Source organism: Macaca fascicularis, chromosome 19 (assembly GCF_037993035.2).
Source record: "Macaca fascicularis isolate 582-1 chromosome 19, T2T-MFA8v1.1".
NCBI classification, from domain to species: domain Eukaryota; kingdom Metazoa; phylum Chordata; class Mammalia; order Primates; family Cercopithecidae; genus Macaca; species Macaca fascicularis.
The window spans coordinates 23,735,990-23,752,043 of record NC_088393.1 but is presented as its reverse complement, the minus strand read 5'-3'; the positions used below and the strand labels follow the sequence as shown (position 1 = coordinate 23,752,043).

Here is a 16,054-nt window from a genome sequence, read left to right as displayed (position 1 = left end):
AGGAAGGCCAGGACCAAACCTATTTGCTCATGGGGTGTGCAAGTCCGTCTAGACATTTTCAGTGTCTTGCTTTAGGTGAATTAAGCTACATAAGCACGGAGAGAAGTATAGTTGTGAGGTGCTGTCTTTCGGGTTGTGACAATGAGGGCCCATATTTAGTAGTGAACAAGTGCATGAGAGCAAGGAAGTAGGAAAGAGAAGGAGTGGGATGAAGTTAAGAGGGGTAAAATGAAGTAATTTTGTGTTAGTTGAGGAAATGGCAGTTGAAGTTGTGCACACCTAAAAGATGAAAACGCGATCTCTGGCTAGGTGTGTGAAAGCTTTTGTTTTTGGGGTTTGGCAAGAGTGAATTTTTGGAGAAGAAGTCAGAAATGGGGATGGGGGGGTTTGTTGATAGTTTCCTGCGTTATTTGCAGTGTGATTGAAAATGGATTACATGGTAATTATTGGTATGTCCTACAAGCATGAATTAAATAACACCTTGTAAAACTTATGTGGGGCTAGGATATTGAACGTAGGTGCGATTAATAATGGCATGGACTAGGAATCAAAGACAGGTTCTGCGGGACGTGTTGTGGTGGGACCAGCTTTCTGCGATGGGGTCGCGTGCAGACCAGAGATAAAAGATACCAAATGCATGGAGAGCTCCCGTGACTGGTTAAAAGGGTGATAGACCCGTGATCCATCGAGATGTCTTATTTAAGGGGAACATGTGGACGATCTTAGTTATATGGCCCTGAGGTAAAGAACCAGATGCCAGATACAGTTCATTATAGCTACCCCCACGATTTATGGGCCCGGAGCGAGGAGAGTAGCACTCTTGTGCGGGATATTGATTTCATGGAGGATGGTGAACAAGGGACACCTAAGTGAGGGGGGTATCCGTGGTGAGGAGGATTAATTTAACTTGGATGTTAAATTAAATCTCACCACTCCCATTCAGCATAGTATTAGAAGTTCTCATGAGGGCAATCAGGCAAGAAAAAGAAATAATGGGTATTCAAATAGGAAAAGAGGAAGCCAAATTCTCTCTGTTTGCAAATGACATGATTGTATATTTAGAAAACCCCATTGTCTCAGCCCAAAATCTCTTTAAGCTGATAAGCAACTTCAGCAAACTCTCAGGATATAAAATCAATGTGCAAAAATCACAAGCATTCCTATACACCAATAATAGAGAGAGAGCCAAATCATGACTGAGCTCCCATTCACAATTGCTACAAAGAGAATAAAATACCTAGAAATACAACTACCAAGGGATGTGAAGGACCTCTTCAGGGACAACTACAAACCACTGCTCAAGAAAGTAAGAGAGGACACAAACAAATGGAAGACCATTCCATGCTCATGGATAGGAAGAACTGATATCGTGAAAATGGCCATACTGTCCAAAGTGATTTCTAGATTCAATGCTATCCCCATCAAGCTACCACTAACTTTCTTCACAGATTTTGAAAAAACTAAATTTAATATGGAACCAGAAAAAAAGGTCATATAGCCAAGACAATCCTAAGCAAAAAGAACAAAGCTGGAGGCATCATGCTACCTGACTTCAAACTATATTACAAGGCTACAGTAACCAAAACAGTATGGTACTGGTATCAAAACAGATATACAGATCAATGCAACAGAACAGAGGCCTCAGAAATAACATCACACATCTACAACCATCTGATCTTTGACAAACCTGAAAAAAACAAGCAATGGGGAAAGAATTCCCTATTTAATAAATCATGTTGAAAAAACTGGCTAGCCATATTCAGAAACCTGAAACTGGACCCCTTCCTTATACATTATAGAAAATTTAACTCAAGATGGATTACAGACTTAAATGTAACACCTCAAACCATAAAAACCCTAAAAGAAAACCTAGACAACGCCATTCAGGATGCAGGCATGGGCAAAGACTTCATAACTAAAACACCAAAAGCAATGGCAACAAAAGCCAAATTGACAAATGGGACCTAATTAAACTAAAGAGCTTCTGCACAGCAAAAGAAACTATCAGAGTGAACAGGCAACCTACAGAATGGGAGAAAAATTTTCCAATATATCCATCTGACAAAGGGCTAATATCCAGGATCTATAAAGAACTTAAACAAATTTACAAGAAAAAAAAAAATCAAAAAGTGGGCAAAAGATATGAACAGATACTTCTCAAAAAAAGATATTTATGTGGCCAACAAACATATGAAAAAAAGCTCATCATCACGGGTCATTAGAGAAATGCAAATGAAAACCACAATGAGATACCATTTCATCCCAGTTAGAATGGTGATCATTAAAAAGTCAGGAAATAATAGATGCTCGAGAAGATGTGGAGAAGTACGAATGCTTTTACACTGTTGGTTGGAGTGTAAATTAGTTCAGCGATTGTGGAAGACAATGTGGCAATTCCTCAAGGATCCAGAACTAGAAATACCATTTGACTCAGCAATTCTATTACTGGGTATATACCCAAAAAATTATAAATCATTCTACTATAAAGACACATGCACACATACGTTTATTGCAGCACTGTTCACAATAGCAAAGATTTGGAACCCACCCAAATGCCCATTAGTAATAGACTGGATAAAGAAAATGTGGCACATACACACCACGCAACAGTGTGCAGCCATAAAAAAGGATGAGTTCATGTCCTTTGCAGAGACATGGATAAAGCTGGAAACCATCATTCTCAGCAAACTAACACAAGAACAGAAAACCAAACACAGCATGTTCTCACTCATAAGTGGGAGTTGAACAACGACAACACAGGGACACAGGAAGGGGAACATCACACACCGGGGCCTGTGGTGGGGTGGGAGGCTAGTGGATGAATAACATTAGGAGAAATACCTAATGTAGATAACAGGTTGATAGGTACAGCAAACCACCAGAGCACGTGCATACCTATGTAACAAACATGTACGCTCTGCACATGTACCCCAGAATTTAAAGTATAATTTAAAAAAAATCAAAATAGAGTATTAATAAGGAAACAGACTACTTAAAGGTGGTATAAAACAAATATTTCTGACAGAGGTATAGAGAGCACTCCTCAACATCAGGATACACACCCTTCTCAATAGCTCATACAACACATTTCTTGATAGACTACCTCTTAGGCCAAAAAAGAAGTCTTACCAAATTTTTTAAACCTGAAATTTTATGAATTATTTTCTATGACTAAACTCAAATGCAAGTATACAACAATAATAGACAGAAACTGGAAAAAAAAAAAAAATGTGAGGCATGGTGGCTCACGTCTGTTATCCCAGCACTTTGGGAGGCCGAGGCAGGTGGATCACGAGGTCAGGAGATCAAGACCATTCTGGCCAACATAGTGAAACCCTGTCTCTACTAAAATGTGAAAAACTAGCCAGGCTTGGTGGCACACATCTGTAGTCCCAGCTACTCAGGAGGCTGAGGCAAAGGAATCGCTTGAACCCAGGAGGCAGAGGTTGCAGTGAGCCGAGATCGTGCCACTGCACTCCAGCCTGGAGTTAGAGCAAGACTCCGTCTCAAAAAAAAAAAAAAAAAACCATATATATATATACACACACATAGGAAGTTAACAAAACACTCGAGCACGCTCTTATGTATAGGTTGTGATAGTTAATATTATAAAGATGTTCATCCTGGTCAATCCTGGTCAATGTAATCTACAAATTTAATGAAATGTTTTTCAAATTTCTCATTGTATTTTTGAAGAAACAGAAACAGCAACCCCAAAAGTATATCGAACCCCAAAGGCAATAAAGTTCCCATCAGTCTTAAAATAATAATAATAATAAAGGAATGTTGCAGGCATTAAAGTTCCTGATTTCAAAAGACATTACAAAGTTACAGAATTAAAACAATCTGGTATAAGGATGAAAATTAAACTAATGAAATAGAATGCAACCCATATATATATACTTTAACATGTATGGTCATATGAGGAGTCATTTACATAGCAATAATTATTACTGTAAGCTAACAGGTAAAGGCAATGCAAATTTCCATCACCAAATCATTCAGTAAATACAATTTGAAATATAAAAATACTGGAATATCACTCAGTTTTCAAAAAGCAGAAAACAGTCTACCAATTATAAAGATAAATCTTGATAACGTTATGCAAAATGAAATGTCAGCCACAAAAAGACAAAGATTGTAAGAGATAGACAGATATAAAGCATTTACACTCTTAGAAGCAGATAAAAAGAAAAAGGTGCCCTATTTGCTTAACCCTCAACAGCAAGAAAGTTTGTCAGTCATCCATGACAAAAATGTCTTAATGAGAGAACCAGCCATCATGGTTAGTACCTGTAATGACAGCTACATGGTACAGTAAGGTTGGAGAATTGCTTCAGGCCAAAATATTATGACCAACCTGGGTTATGCAGTGAGACCCCATCTCGGAAATAAGTGCCTTTAAGAGAGCTTTGAGATCCAGGGAGGGAATTGTGAAACTTTGCTGAGCCCAAGATTGAGGAGCACCCTTTTCAGAAGGCAAGCTTTCATTTAGGTGGCAAACTACAGGACCCCTGCTCTTGACTACAGACCAGAAAATGTCCCACCCAACTCCATCCCACTGAGAATTTTGAACTTACTCTGTAAGCATCCCAAACTTCTCCCAGCTACAGTCTGTGAGAGGTCTTGGTCTTCCAGAAGCCTGGAGAGATACCCATTTAGAGCCAAGCTGGCAGGCCTGCAGACCTTGGTCCCAATAACAGTTCCATGATTCAGTTCCAGCTTCCTAAGCCACAGTTCATCGCCAGTTCTGCCTATGTGGAAACCCACGGTGACCTCAGAAATCCTCTCTGGTACTCAGTACAAGCCATACTAATCCACATCCTAATATAAAGCCCACCATATGCAGACCTGACTGCAGAAACCTGCCCTAGCATCTATCCTACTGAGCAAAGTCCTGAAGGATATTTACTGTGTCCAAAAGTAAAATGGGAATTACAACTACCCAAGTCCTTTATGATAAGCTGACCCTAGTGCAGAGCCAGCAGCCTTGTGACCAAGCTACAACCCCGCTCTACTACAAACCCAGAGGGCATTCTATCACCCTGGGGGCCCAAGAAAGGAAGATTTTTACCCTCTGAAACCAGTTTATCAAAACTTTGAGGTGTTTGCTCCTTCAAATTGAGACACCAACGCAAAAGTATATTGTGCCCATCGTCAAAGCTTCTATTTTAACACAGCACTGGATGTATGTGGAAGAAAAATTAGTCAAAAAATTTTTAAAGTCATTGAAATTGAAGACAAGTAAAACTAGATCATGCAATGTTCTCTATAAAAAAAACCATAAACAGTACACTAAAAACCTTTTAAAACTAATAAATACACTCAGTAAATTAGCAAAATATAAAATTAACATACAAGTTATGATTCCATACACTTAAACTATCTGATAAAATAGAGGAAGAACACAATCTTATTTAAAATAGCACTAAAATAATAAATATCTGAGGACAAATTTAACCGAGGAACTGAAAAACTTTTCAAGTGAAAGATTTATCAATGAAAAATGAGAGAACACAAATAAATTTAAATACATTTTCTCTATCGATTCAAAGAATAAACGCTAAAACACCATATTATCCAAAGTGATCTCTAGATTCAATAAACTTTCTATCAATATTCCAGTGGTTTTTTTTCACAGTAATGAAAAATACAATCATAAAATTTACCTGAAACTACAAGAAACTGTGAATAGCCAAAGCAATCTTGAAGAAAAAGAAAAAAGCAGAAGGACATCATACTTTATAATTCAAACTATATTTCAAGACTATAATAAAAACAGGATGAAATGTGCAGAAAAATGAACAAAAAACACCCAATAATACAGAAATCACTACTCTCATACATTTCAGAGATGATGGAAAAAGAGAACTTAAAAGATAGTCTAACGTGGAGTGTCTTAAAATTATGCAAACATCTGTGTGTCCACAAAAACAAAAACGAAAAAACTCAGATTGCACACTCTCTTGTATGCCATGAACAGTACTTTGGCTGTCACTGTAAACTTGAAGGAAGATTACTGAAGGGAAAGAAGAATTCTTAGATATTTTAAAAGCAAAAGAGAGAAGATGCCCCTGTGTGAGAGAAAATTTAAAAATAAAAATAAAAATTAGGCTTTCCAGAAACTATTTCTTTTGGAACACTGCTTCCCATATCACTTTAAGGACTTGCTTTCTTCTTGACTTTGGACCTGTCATCCACGTTGTCTGTATTCACTCTCACCTACCTGGGGGTTCTTCTGCCATCTCATGTCTCTTCATATTCCAGGGCTCTTTTCCTTGCTCCAGAAAAATGATCAGGTCTGGCTTAGGGACAGCAATACCTGTTTTATTAAAAATAAGTAACATGCCTCTTGCTCATATTCTCCAATTAACAACTTAATAATGTGCTCAGTAAAGAGGATTTAATACAATATTCTAATACATTTATCCCAAAATACTAAATTACAACAGAAATTTCTAAATATTTAGAAAATACTCTAATTTTGTGGGTTCTTACTTTTATCACCTGGTACTACTGAATTAAAAATTGGTGGTGGTAATTAGATTTTAAAGTGTGAGCAATAATATTTTATGCCAGTAAAATTTTGAAATTACCATTAATCTAAAGTGAAGGACAGAGAGGAGCTCAAGAATGTGGTAAGTTCAGGTCAAGATGAAATATCTTGAAATTTTTTTCTCTATGGAAAACTCCCTATGATTTTCTTGAAAACAGAAATCTGAAGCATAAATTACCAAAAAGAAATTATACAAAAGAGCAATGCTGTTGGGAGTCGAAAGCCTGAGGGCTGTGACCAACTCAGCATTCCACTGGACTTGAATGAATCAAACGGCAAATTGTTTGTCATGAATGCAGAATGTGGGCAAACTTGCTTCTGCTCATGCTGCCAGAAGGTACACTGAGGACAGTCACTCCCTGGTGCCATGCTCCTTGAGGTTAACTACTGGAACATCTGGAGAGTACTGTTCAAAGAATACAGTCACTAAGTCAAGCAGCTGACCACAACCTCCCCCTTCTCCCTATCTCCTTTACTCAATAAATATGAAGAGCTATAGAAGTTCACGGCCCTTGTTCACTAGAAGCAAGGAGTCCCCTGGTGCCGTCTTTGTCTTTATTCCTGCATTCAACCTCCTTTGTTCAGGCCAATAAAGTCCGCAGCAAAATGAAACCTATCGCGTATACTAGGAATTGCGTATTAAAGTTATTCTCACCCAGGAAGACAAGGTTTCTGTAGTTCTCTAACATCACATTCCTATATAAATTCTGCTGTGCAGTGTCCAGGCATTGCCACTCCTCCACAGAGAATTCTATGGCCACATCCCGAAATGTCAATGATCCCTGGAAAACACACACAAACACACTTATTTACAAGTGGTCATGGGCATAATTTTTAATTTGACTCAACGTAAAACGGAGAGAGTAAACAGAGCTGGTTCTGACTTCTAAGAGTGACTGAAATAATTCAATAAAATAGTTTTCAACTAGAAATATTCTCTAATGTATTCTCTAACTCTGAGAAAACAAAGTGTTATAAGATCCATAACACCAGTGTATATAGTGTATTTTTCCGGACAATAAAGTATAAAATTGAGGGCATAAACACTAACATGTACAATTTTGAGTGCTACATTTACATCATACAGAATTAATCGTGTGCCGGGCATGGTAGCTCATGCCTGTAATCCCAGCACTTTGGGAGGCAGAGGCGGGCAGATCACCTGAGGTCGGGAGTTTGAGACCAGTCTGACCAACATGGAGAAACCCCGTCCCTACTAAAAACACAAAATTAGCTGGGCATGGTGCTTTGTGCTTGTAATTCTAGCTACTTGGGAGGCTGAGGCAGGAAAATCGTTTGAATCCAGGAGGCGGAGGTTGCGGTGAGCTGAGATCGCACCATTGCCCCCCAGCCTGGACAACAAGAGTGAAACTCTATCTCAAAAAAAAAAAAAAAGAATTAATTGTGTGTATTTTTCAGATGGACATACTTTTGTATATTATTCAGATGGAATAGACATGTTGAGTTAGAAGCTATCACTCAAATTTTTATGTGTACAATAAGCTGGAGATCCTATTAATGCAGATTTTTTTTTTTTTTTTCAGAAGATCAGGGATAAAGTCTGAGTTGCTGAATTTTTAACAAGCTCATCAGTATGCCAATGTTTTTGGCCCAAAAAGACTATTTTGTCAAATATCCAGTAATTGAATGACCCTGTGTTTTTCTGGTTTGTAAATGAAGATGAGAGCCTTCATTTTCCAAAAACAGACAAATGCAAAGGAAACCTAAGAAAGAAGGGCAGCTGCCATATTAAATGTGGTGGTTTGTTCACATCAGCTGCATAAAGATACTTAACAATGAAGAGAAAAATAATTAATTCTATAGTAAAACATGTATCAGAGAGCTTATCAACTAAGTGATTTATTAACATCAACTACACTAGAACAAACTTTTATAATGTCCTGATGCACCCAGAAGGACACAGCATTACTGCTGAGATACTGCCCCCTGAAAGGTAAATTATAGTCTGAATTTAACCATAAGGAAACATTAGTTTTATGGAAAGTTCAAGATACAGGTATCTCCCATGTTCTGTAATTTTTAATAGTGATTTTAAATAGTCTTTCTTTAGCACTGTAAAGAGCAGCTATCTCCTATCAAATTTTTTATAATTTTCTGGGTAATAAATACCATACTGCTTCAATGGGTATTTTCTTAATCCTATACTGCATAGACATAATAAAGAACACAGATGAAACCTCAATATTACATGTTCTCTGTCTTCGCTAAAAACCCCAGGTTTTCCCCAACAGGAATTTGGAGTATCTACACCTTCCCATGTTCAACAGCCACAAAGGGACATTTTTAATATTGCAGATTATAAATTCATAGTGAGATTTCTGCATGACATATAAGAAGCCATAATGTAGAGAAGGCTCTGGTATATAGAAAAATATATTTTTCAGAGACTTTGATTATTGTAAGAATTTTTTAAAGTAGTTAAGACAAACTCATTAGGGAGGAAAAACACAAGTAGAGAAGTACAGGTTTGCAAGTAACAAACTTGTTTCCTGGAGGAAGCAGAGTGGACACAGATCTTGATCTGAGACATATTTAGCTGAAAAAAAAAAAAAAGGCCATTTTTTCCTCTTTCTCCTCCTTCTCTAGGATTATTTCTCAGATAAAATTCTCTGGGCAAATTATACCTGCATCTTGAGAACATGCCTTTAAAAGTGTCAGCACCACAGGTCTACCTGCTGTCACCACATCCACAGGCAGAAGAACCAAGACAGAGAAACTCCACCCATTTCTGTCCTTTATAGGAGAAGAGATTGAGAAACAATGAGTAGCTCCACAGAGATAAAAATACACTTTTATTTTGTCCTCAGGAGCCATCCCCTGACACAGGCACCAGCAATTTCCACTACAATACTGGAAATACGGGCCACGCTGTCCTGTCCCTACCAAATCCAAACAGAACGGGTTCTTGAACCACCCTTTAATGCAAAGATGGAACTTAACTCTCATGAATGTATTTTGAATTCCTCATACTTGATTCTGACCTCACCTTAGAGTCACATGAACCACTTAATTAAAATAACATGGTGGCTTCCACCAGAACAATAAACAGAATCCACGGACAGGGCACAAGTAAAGAGAGTTCTGCAAAATGACCAGGTGACACTCATTAGAAGCCTGGGCTGATAACCTAGCACTCTTGTCACAACACAAATACTTCTGGTACAAATGAAGACAATCATTCTTCATTCTAAAGTATTATATTCTTTGCTGACTCTAAAGTTTACAGAGAAAACAGAAGGTAGCAATTTCTGAGTAAGTCTGCATTTGGAAAACAACATGTGCACATGTACTAATGCAATGTTTATTAAGCAGGTACTATGTGCTCAATAGGATGTTACAGAGCACTGTGATAGCACATTATGTGGTTTAATCCTAGTAACACCCTGTGAGTCGATACTACGTGTTCAATAATTCCAAGACTTTAAAGGACCCAGCATTTTTATTTCTATTTCTGTTGTTCTGTCATTGATTTTTTCAAAAAATGCAAAGAATAAAAGGTAAATATAGACAGATGAAAGAGATACAGATGGAAAGAGTTTAATGCAATTTAGATAAATTTTTATTGTGTTTACACTTACTTTCTTGGGACTTGTGAATCAACTACTAGATCTGCAGGAACAGAAAACAAGTTGCTAAATAATGTTTCTGCAAGCACTGGTTTTAATAAAAAATTTGAAAAGTAAGATCCTGTAATACATACTTTATATTTCCCATTTATCTGTTGGGTTGCAAAAAATGTTGAGCAGCAGCTCTAAAAAGGCAACAGGATTCATGACCCAAAACTCTGATCTCTTCTAATCAGTTCTGTGAGGCAAGACGCCAGGGTAGAGCCAAACATAAATAAGGACTCTAAAAAGGGTGAATATGAACAGGGCTGGGGCAGAGTGTACAGCCGATGTACAATTAAGTTCTCTGTGCCACTGGGGGGTATTGTCAGTTCATTTTTTTAAAGCTTACTTAAGTAAACCTAAGTCTGAGTTTGTATAATTTTAATCTTTTTTGCCACTGCCCTCAAATTTTATATTATATGCTAATAAGCAATTTTTAAAAATCCCTTAAGGTTATCTAGAATAATTTTTTTAGAAGAAAAGTAAGTATTCTGGCCAGGTGCGGTGGCTCACGCCTAGAATCCCAGCACTTTGGGAGGCTGAGGTGGGTGGATCACAAGGTCAGGAAATCGAGACCATCCTGACTAACACGGTGAAACCTGTCTCTACTAAAAATACAAAAAAAAAAAAAAAAAAAAAATTAGCTGGGCGTGGTGGCAGGCGCCTGTGGTCCCAGCGACTCAGAAACCTGAGGCAGGAGAATAGCATGAACCCGGGAGGAGGAGCTTGCCATGAGCCGAGATCGCGCCACTGGACTCCAGCCTGGGCGACAGAGCGAGACTCTGTCTCAAATAAAAAAAAAGAAAAGTATTCTTAGCAGGCTAAAATAAACACAAATAATAATGACGACTCTTCTAAGTTCAGGTGTAGACATCAGAAGCCACAGTATAAAGAAAGTGGCCCAAATAAAGCCCCAATTTTTTGCACACGTCTATTTACTGTACCCACCATCTGATGTATATTTCAACCATATTTCCAGTTGCTAGTCTAGGCTAAAACTGCCAGGATGGTAGGAACTATGACTGCTTCATCTATTTTTCTTTTCTTTTTCTGTTTTTTGAGATGAAGTCTCACTTTGTTGCCCAGGCTGGAGTGCAAAGATGGGATCTCGGCTTACTGCAGCCTCCACTTCCCAGGTTCAAGAGATTCTCCTGCCTCAGCCTTGCAAGTAGCCAAGCCTACAGGCATGAGCCACCACACCCAGCTACTTTTGGTATTTTTAGTAGAGATAGGATTTCACCATGTTGGCCAGGCTGGTCTCAAACTCCTGATCTCAGATGATCCACCCATCTTGGCTTCCCAAAGTGCTGGGGTTACAGGTATGAGCCACTGCACCTGGCCTGCTTCATCTATTTTTTTTAATGACTATATGAAATGAAAGCAATTAGTTTATCTGTTTGAGCCTCCAGACCTCCTGATTTTTTACCCAAGTACCAGGGAACTGGAAAAACTCTCATCTGGGTACCAATCAAAGATACTTCTTGTGTAAGGGGCAAAACAAACACAGGATGACTCATTTCTCTCACACTGGGACAGAAGCAGAATTAATCACTCTTGTCAGCCTGACACAATTCTGTTCTGGACATTCTCAAATGTCTCAAAGATTCACAGGTGATTGTGAGAGGGTTCCCAGTGACCTGGGGCTGATGGTCCACTGATAAGCCAGGCAGAGAAGACTCAGGATGATTCTAAATAAAAAATGGAACTGCCTTGGTTGAACTCCAGAACCTGGCTCATCCATCCTGATTTGCTAACTGTCCTGGACAAGAATACTTTACTCCAGTATCACATTTTACAGGTAGGTATAGTTGTGGTTGTGGCTCTGGATACTTTGTGGCCTTAAGATGCTTGTTTACACTTACAGATTCTGCCATCAGATTCTATTTACCCCTGGAGCCTCTCACATAACTATGGCAAGTTAATGAAAAAGATGTGAAAAGTTCAAAAAGCCACACTCTCAAAAGAGGAATTAAAAATGTCTATGTTGATATCTCACAATGCAGAAAATGCCTCCTGTTGGTTTTCTATAAATTCTAAATCCAAAGTCCGGCCCTGCCTTGTAAATCCCAGGCAGAGGTCACCCAGACCTTATTTGCAAATTCTAGGTGAAATCAACCTCACTCTGCATTTTTGGGTGTTACAGCAAGTAAAGTGAAATCAAAGGAGAGATTCCCTCATAGAGGCTGCTCTAGAACATTCTAAATAATAGTTTACCTTAAAAAAGCTGACACGACATGAACAAAAGCAGACAGTTTATTTGGGTCAAGCTTAAGGATTTTAACTTGAGACAAAATATTCAAGTTGCCTGAAACCTACACTTTGATTAGCAGCACTTACAAGTGGATTTGTAAAGGCAAAAAAAAAAAAAAAAAAAAAAAAAAAGGAACAGTGAGTGCTCACTGATACAAAATTGGTTGTGAGAAATTCTTATTTATGTAAAGAAATAACTTTAATAACTGATTGGATATACATCAAGGTTAAGGATATGGAATGTAGTGTCCAGTGTGGAATTAGTTTAATTTATAGCTACTTGTGGCAACAGTGAACAGTTTCAAGAGATATATAGCTGAAAAAAAAGGGAGAGAAACATGACTGTGCTCTCATTTTAATGTTTCTCTGAGTTTGATACCTAAAAGGACTTGCATTCCTCAGATAAAAACTTGTTTTTTCCGTCTCAATTCTCAAGACCTAGATTTAGAATTTGGAGCTGCAAATTCAGGCCCTGCATGGGTAAAGTAGCAGCAATATTCAAGGTAAATGTTACCTGAACATTTGTGGGCATTTTAGCATGAGGAAGGAGGGAGAAATGGAGATTCTCATGTCTACAGGTCTACTCAATGAACATATTTTACTGATTGGGTTTCGGTGACAGATGGTCACTGAATCAGTTTCAAGTCTGAAGACACAAGTCATCAGAAGAGGTAAAATGGTTAATATCTGACCTACGAAGTTTGTAGACATCTGGTCTAGCCTCTCTAAAAGTGACTGTAGAGGATGATAGATACCAAGTAGGCAGAGACACAATTCCACCTGCATATTTAGGGGACAGCATGTACTTCACTGCACAATTGTGAATTGACTGGAAGCCAAAAAGGCCCATCTAGAGTAAAGCTTAGTTGGTACCTTATGTGTTTACATTATGTCTGGTAATTCTAGACTGGGTTTGGAAAATATAATTAAAAGTAAAATTTTCTTTAGCCCCAAAGGAACTCCACAATAACAGAACAGAAAGAAAACTGTTTTATGATACAATTACATGTGAATGTGACATGCAATACAGTCAATTTGCTCAAGACATTGCAAAGACAGAAAGACAATCACCATAATTCGTCTACAAGTAGAATTTACAGCACCATGTCACACATAGTTCATCCTAAATTCACCTGGTAGTTGGGAAGGCCATCCATGAATGCTAAATGGTTATAATCAATGAAAAAATAAACTTTTCACATCTTCATGACTGGAGGTAGTTGTGCAACTTGAACCCCAGTGTCTGGTGAAGGTAGACTTTGACTCTTCTACAAAAATTGTTGATTCGGGTGCTATCTTTTTGGCTATTTAAATTTTAAAGTAATAGCTCTCTACTTCCCGAGCATTGGGCTTGAGCACTCCTGTTTCCCTCTCCTGGTGGCTAGTGTATTCTCTTGACCCCTACCATCTGCCACTGAGGCACGGCCCACAGCACAGGGCTCACAGTTGGAAACTCACATCTTAGTTGAATCCCAATTGCCACAGCAGCACTCCGGTGCCACATCAGAGTGAAGCCTGAGCAGCAGGAGGAGAGTCTGCAGACCTCCTGGGTAGAATTGCACCTTCACAATAATAGAAAAGGGAGCAGTGTTTCAGTCTCAGTTTTTTTTGTTGTTGTTGTTGTTGTTTTTGTTTTTGTTTTTGTTTTTGTTTGAGACGGAGTCTCGCTCTGTAGCCCAGGCTGGAGTGCAGTGGCCGGATCTCAGCTCACTGCAAGCTCCGCCTCCCGGGTTCACGCCATTCTCCGGCCTCAGCCTCCCGAGTAGCTGGGACTACAGGCGCCCGCCACCTCGCCCAGCTAGTTTTTTGTATTTCTTAGTAGAGACGGGGTTTCACCGTGTTATCCAGGATGGTCTCGATCTCCTGACCTCGTGATCCACCCGTCTCGGCCTCCCAAAGTGCTTGGGATTACAGGCTTGAGCCACCGCGCCCGGCCCTCAGTTTTTATTTATAATGGTGACATGAAAAAAAATACTGCTGTGTTTTAGCATGACTCCAGATAGAGATAGCTCTCAGAGTTCTGACTGTGACAGCCCACGTCTTTCACAGATACCATGGGATACTAATAGGGTTTCTGAAACAGACACGCAATGCATTCGAGAGAAAAACAGCTCTTGTTCTGAGAAAAATTATATTGAGCAAAAAAAGTTAAAATGTCTTAAGAAAAAACTGAGATTGGAGATAAGATTGATCAAGTCAGCCAGAAAATACCTCCCTAAGAAGAATTTCTCTCCAAACACCCAAAGTGCATAGCTACTCTCAGCAAGAGAAACATGAGCATTATTGAATAAAGGGGGCATATTCTCAGCAGAATTTTTTTTTTTTTTTTTTTTTGAGATGGAGTTTCATTCTTGTTGCCCAGGTTGGAGTGCAATGGTGTGATCTTGGCTCACCTCAACCTTTGCCTCCTGGGTTCAAGTGATTCTCCTGTCTGAGCCTCACAAATAGCTGGGACTACAGGCATGTGCCACCACACCCAGCTAATTTTGTATTTTTGGTAGAGACAAGTTTTCACTATGTTGTCCAGGCTGGTCTCAAACTCCTGACCTCAGGTGATTCACCCACCTTGGCCTCCCAAAGTCCTGGGATTAGAAGCATGAGCCACCATGCCCAGTTCTCAGCAGAATTTTAAAAGATTTATCTTCCATCTCTGCTGCTCTCTTATTTCCTAACCATTGAATGTGAGATCTATATTGGAATATATCTGACAGCTTCCACCAGCACTTTTTTATAAAACATTGAAATCTGTGTTAATATAGTAGAATATATTAGAGCTTACAACATAGCTAACTGGAGAGCTATTATGGATTTTGGGTAGCCATATCACCTGTCTTTATTTGTCCCGTAATAGCAGCATACTAATTTGGTAAAATATGACACTAAAATTATGCTTACCTATAATTACTACTATTGGATAAATTAATAAGCATGTCAGACTAATATCTACTGTAACAATTTAATGGTAAATTTCTTTGGATATCAGATATACATATATAAGTATGACGAATTTTATGTACTTGTCATAAGGTAAGATTTTAAAAAATTATCTGAACTATAATTCAGTTAAAACACTGTATTTCAAAAGTATGAATAACAATATTAAAATAACTAAGGAATTCAAAGTAAACATTGTGGCCTTATATTCATACTATTGTAGAAAATACTGTTTAATTTATTTGAATGCAGGTTGTCAACAAACACTACACATAACTGCACTAACTGTACTAAAGTAACCCAAGTACAACAGACTCCACTGTTCAGTTTATACACTGAACTCTTCTGGCTTTTGCAGTGTAAGTATGTCAGCCTGCAAATAATCATCTTGGATAATCAGGTTTCTGCCAAAGAACTTACTCAGTATCTTTTAGTCTATATTATTCTGTATTTTAAATTTATTCCGATCTTCGTACTCAACGTTTTAATGCTCTTGAAATGAAGTTTACTCTGAACAAATCTGTGTCTAGTTTAAAGACTAAAGATAAAAAAAAAAATAATAACCTTTTGCCAAGACAAAAAGAAAGCAATGAATCTCAGGTCCCAGATAAAGACAATTCTGAGTCAAAAAGAATGACAAAAGGTTTGTTTCATTGTTAATATGATTTACATATATTTCAAAAAG

The 16,054-nt window shown here is 38.2% G+C and overlaps 1 protein-coding gene across 1 annotated transcript in view; it reads right to left on the bottom strand.

Annotated features, from left to right (window-relative positions):
- Positions 1-16,054, bottom strand: part of LOC135964385 (uncharacterized) — a 50,145-nt gene that overhangs the window by 22,543 nt on the left and 11,548 nt on the right. The window contains 2 exon segments of the mRNA XM_015440454.4: positions 6,227-6,322; positions 7,212-7,338. Of these exon segments, the coding sequence (XP_015295940.4) occupies positions 6,227-6,322; positions 7,212-7,338 (223 nt within the window).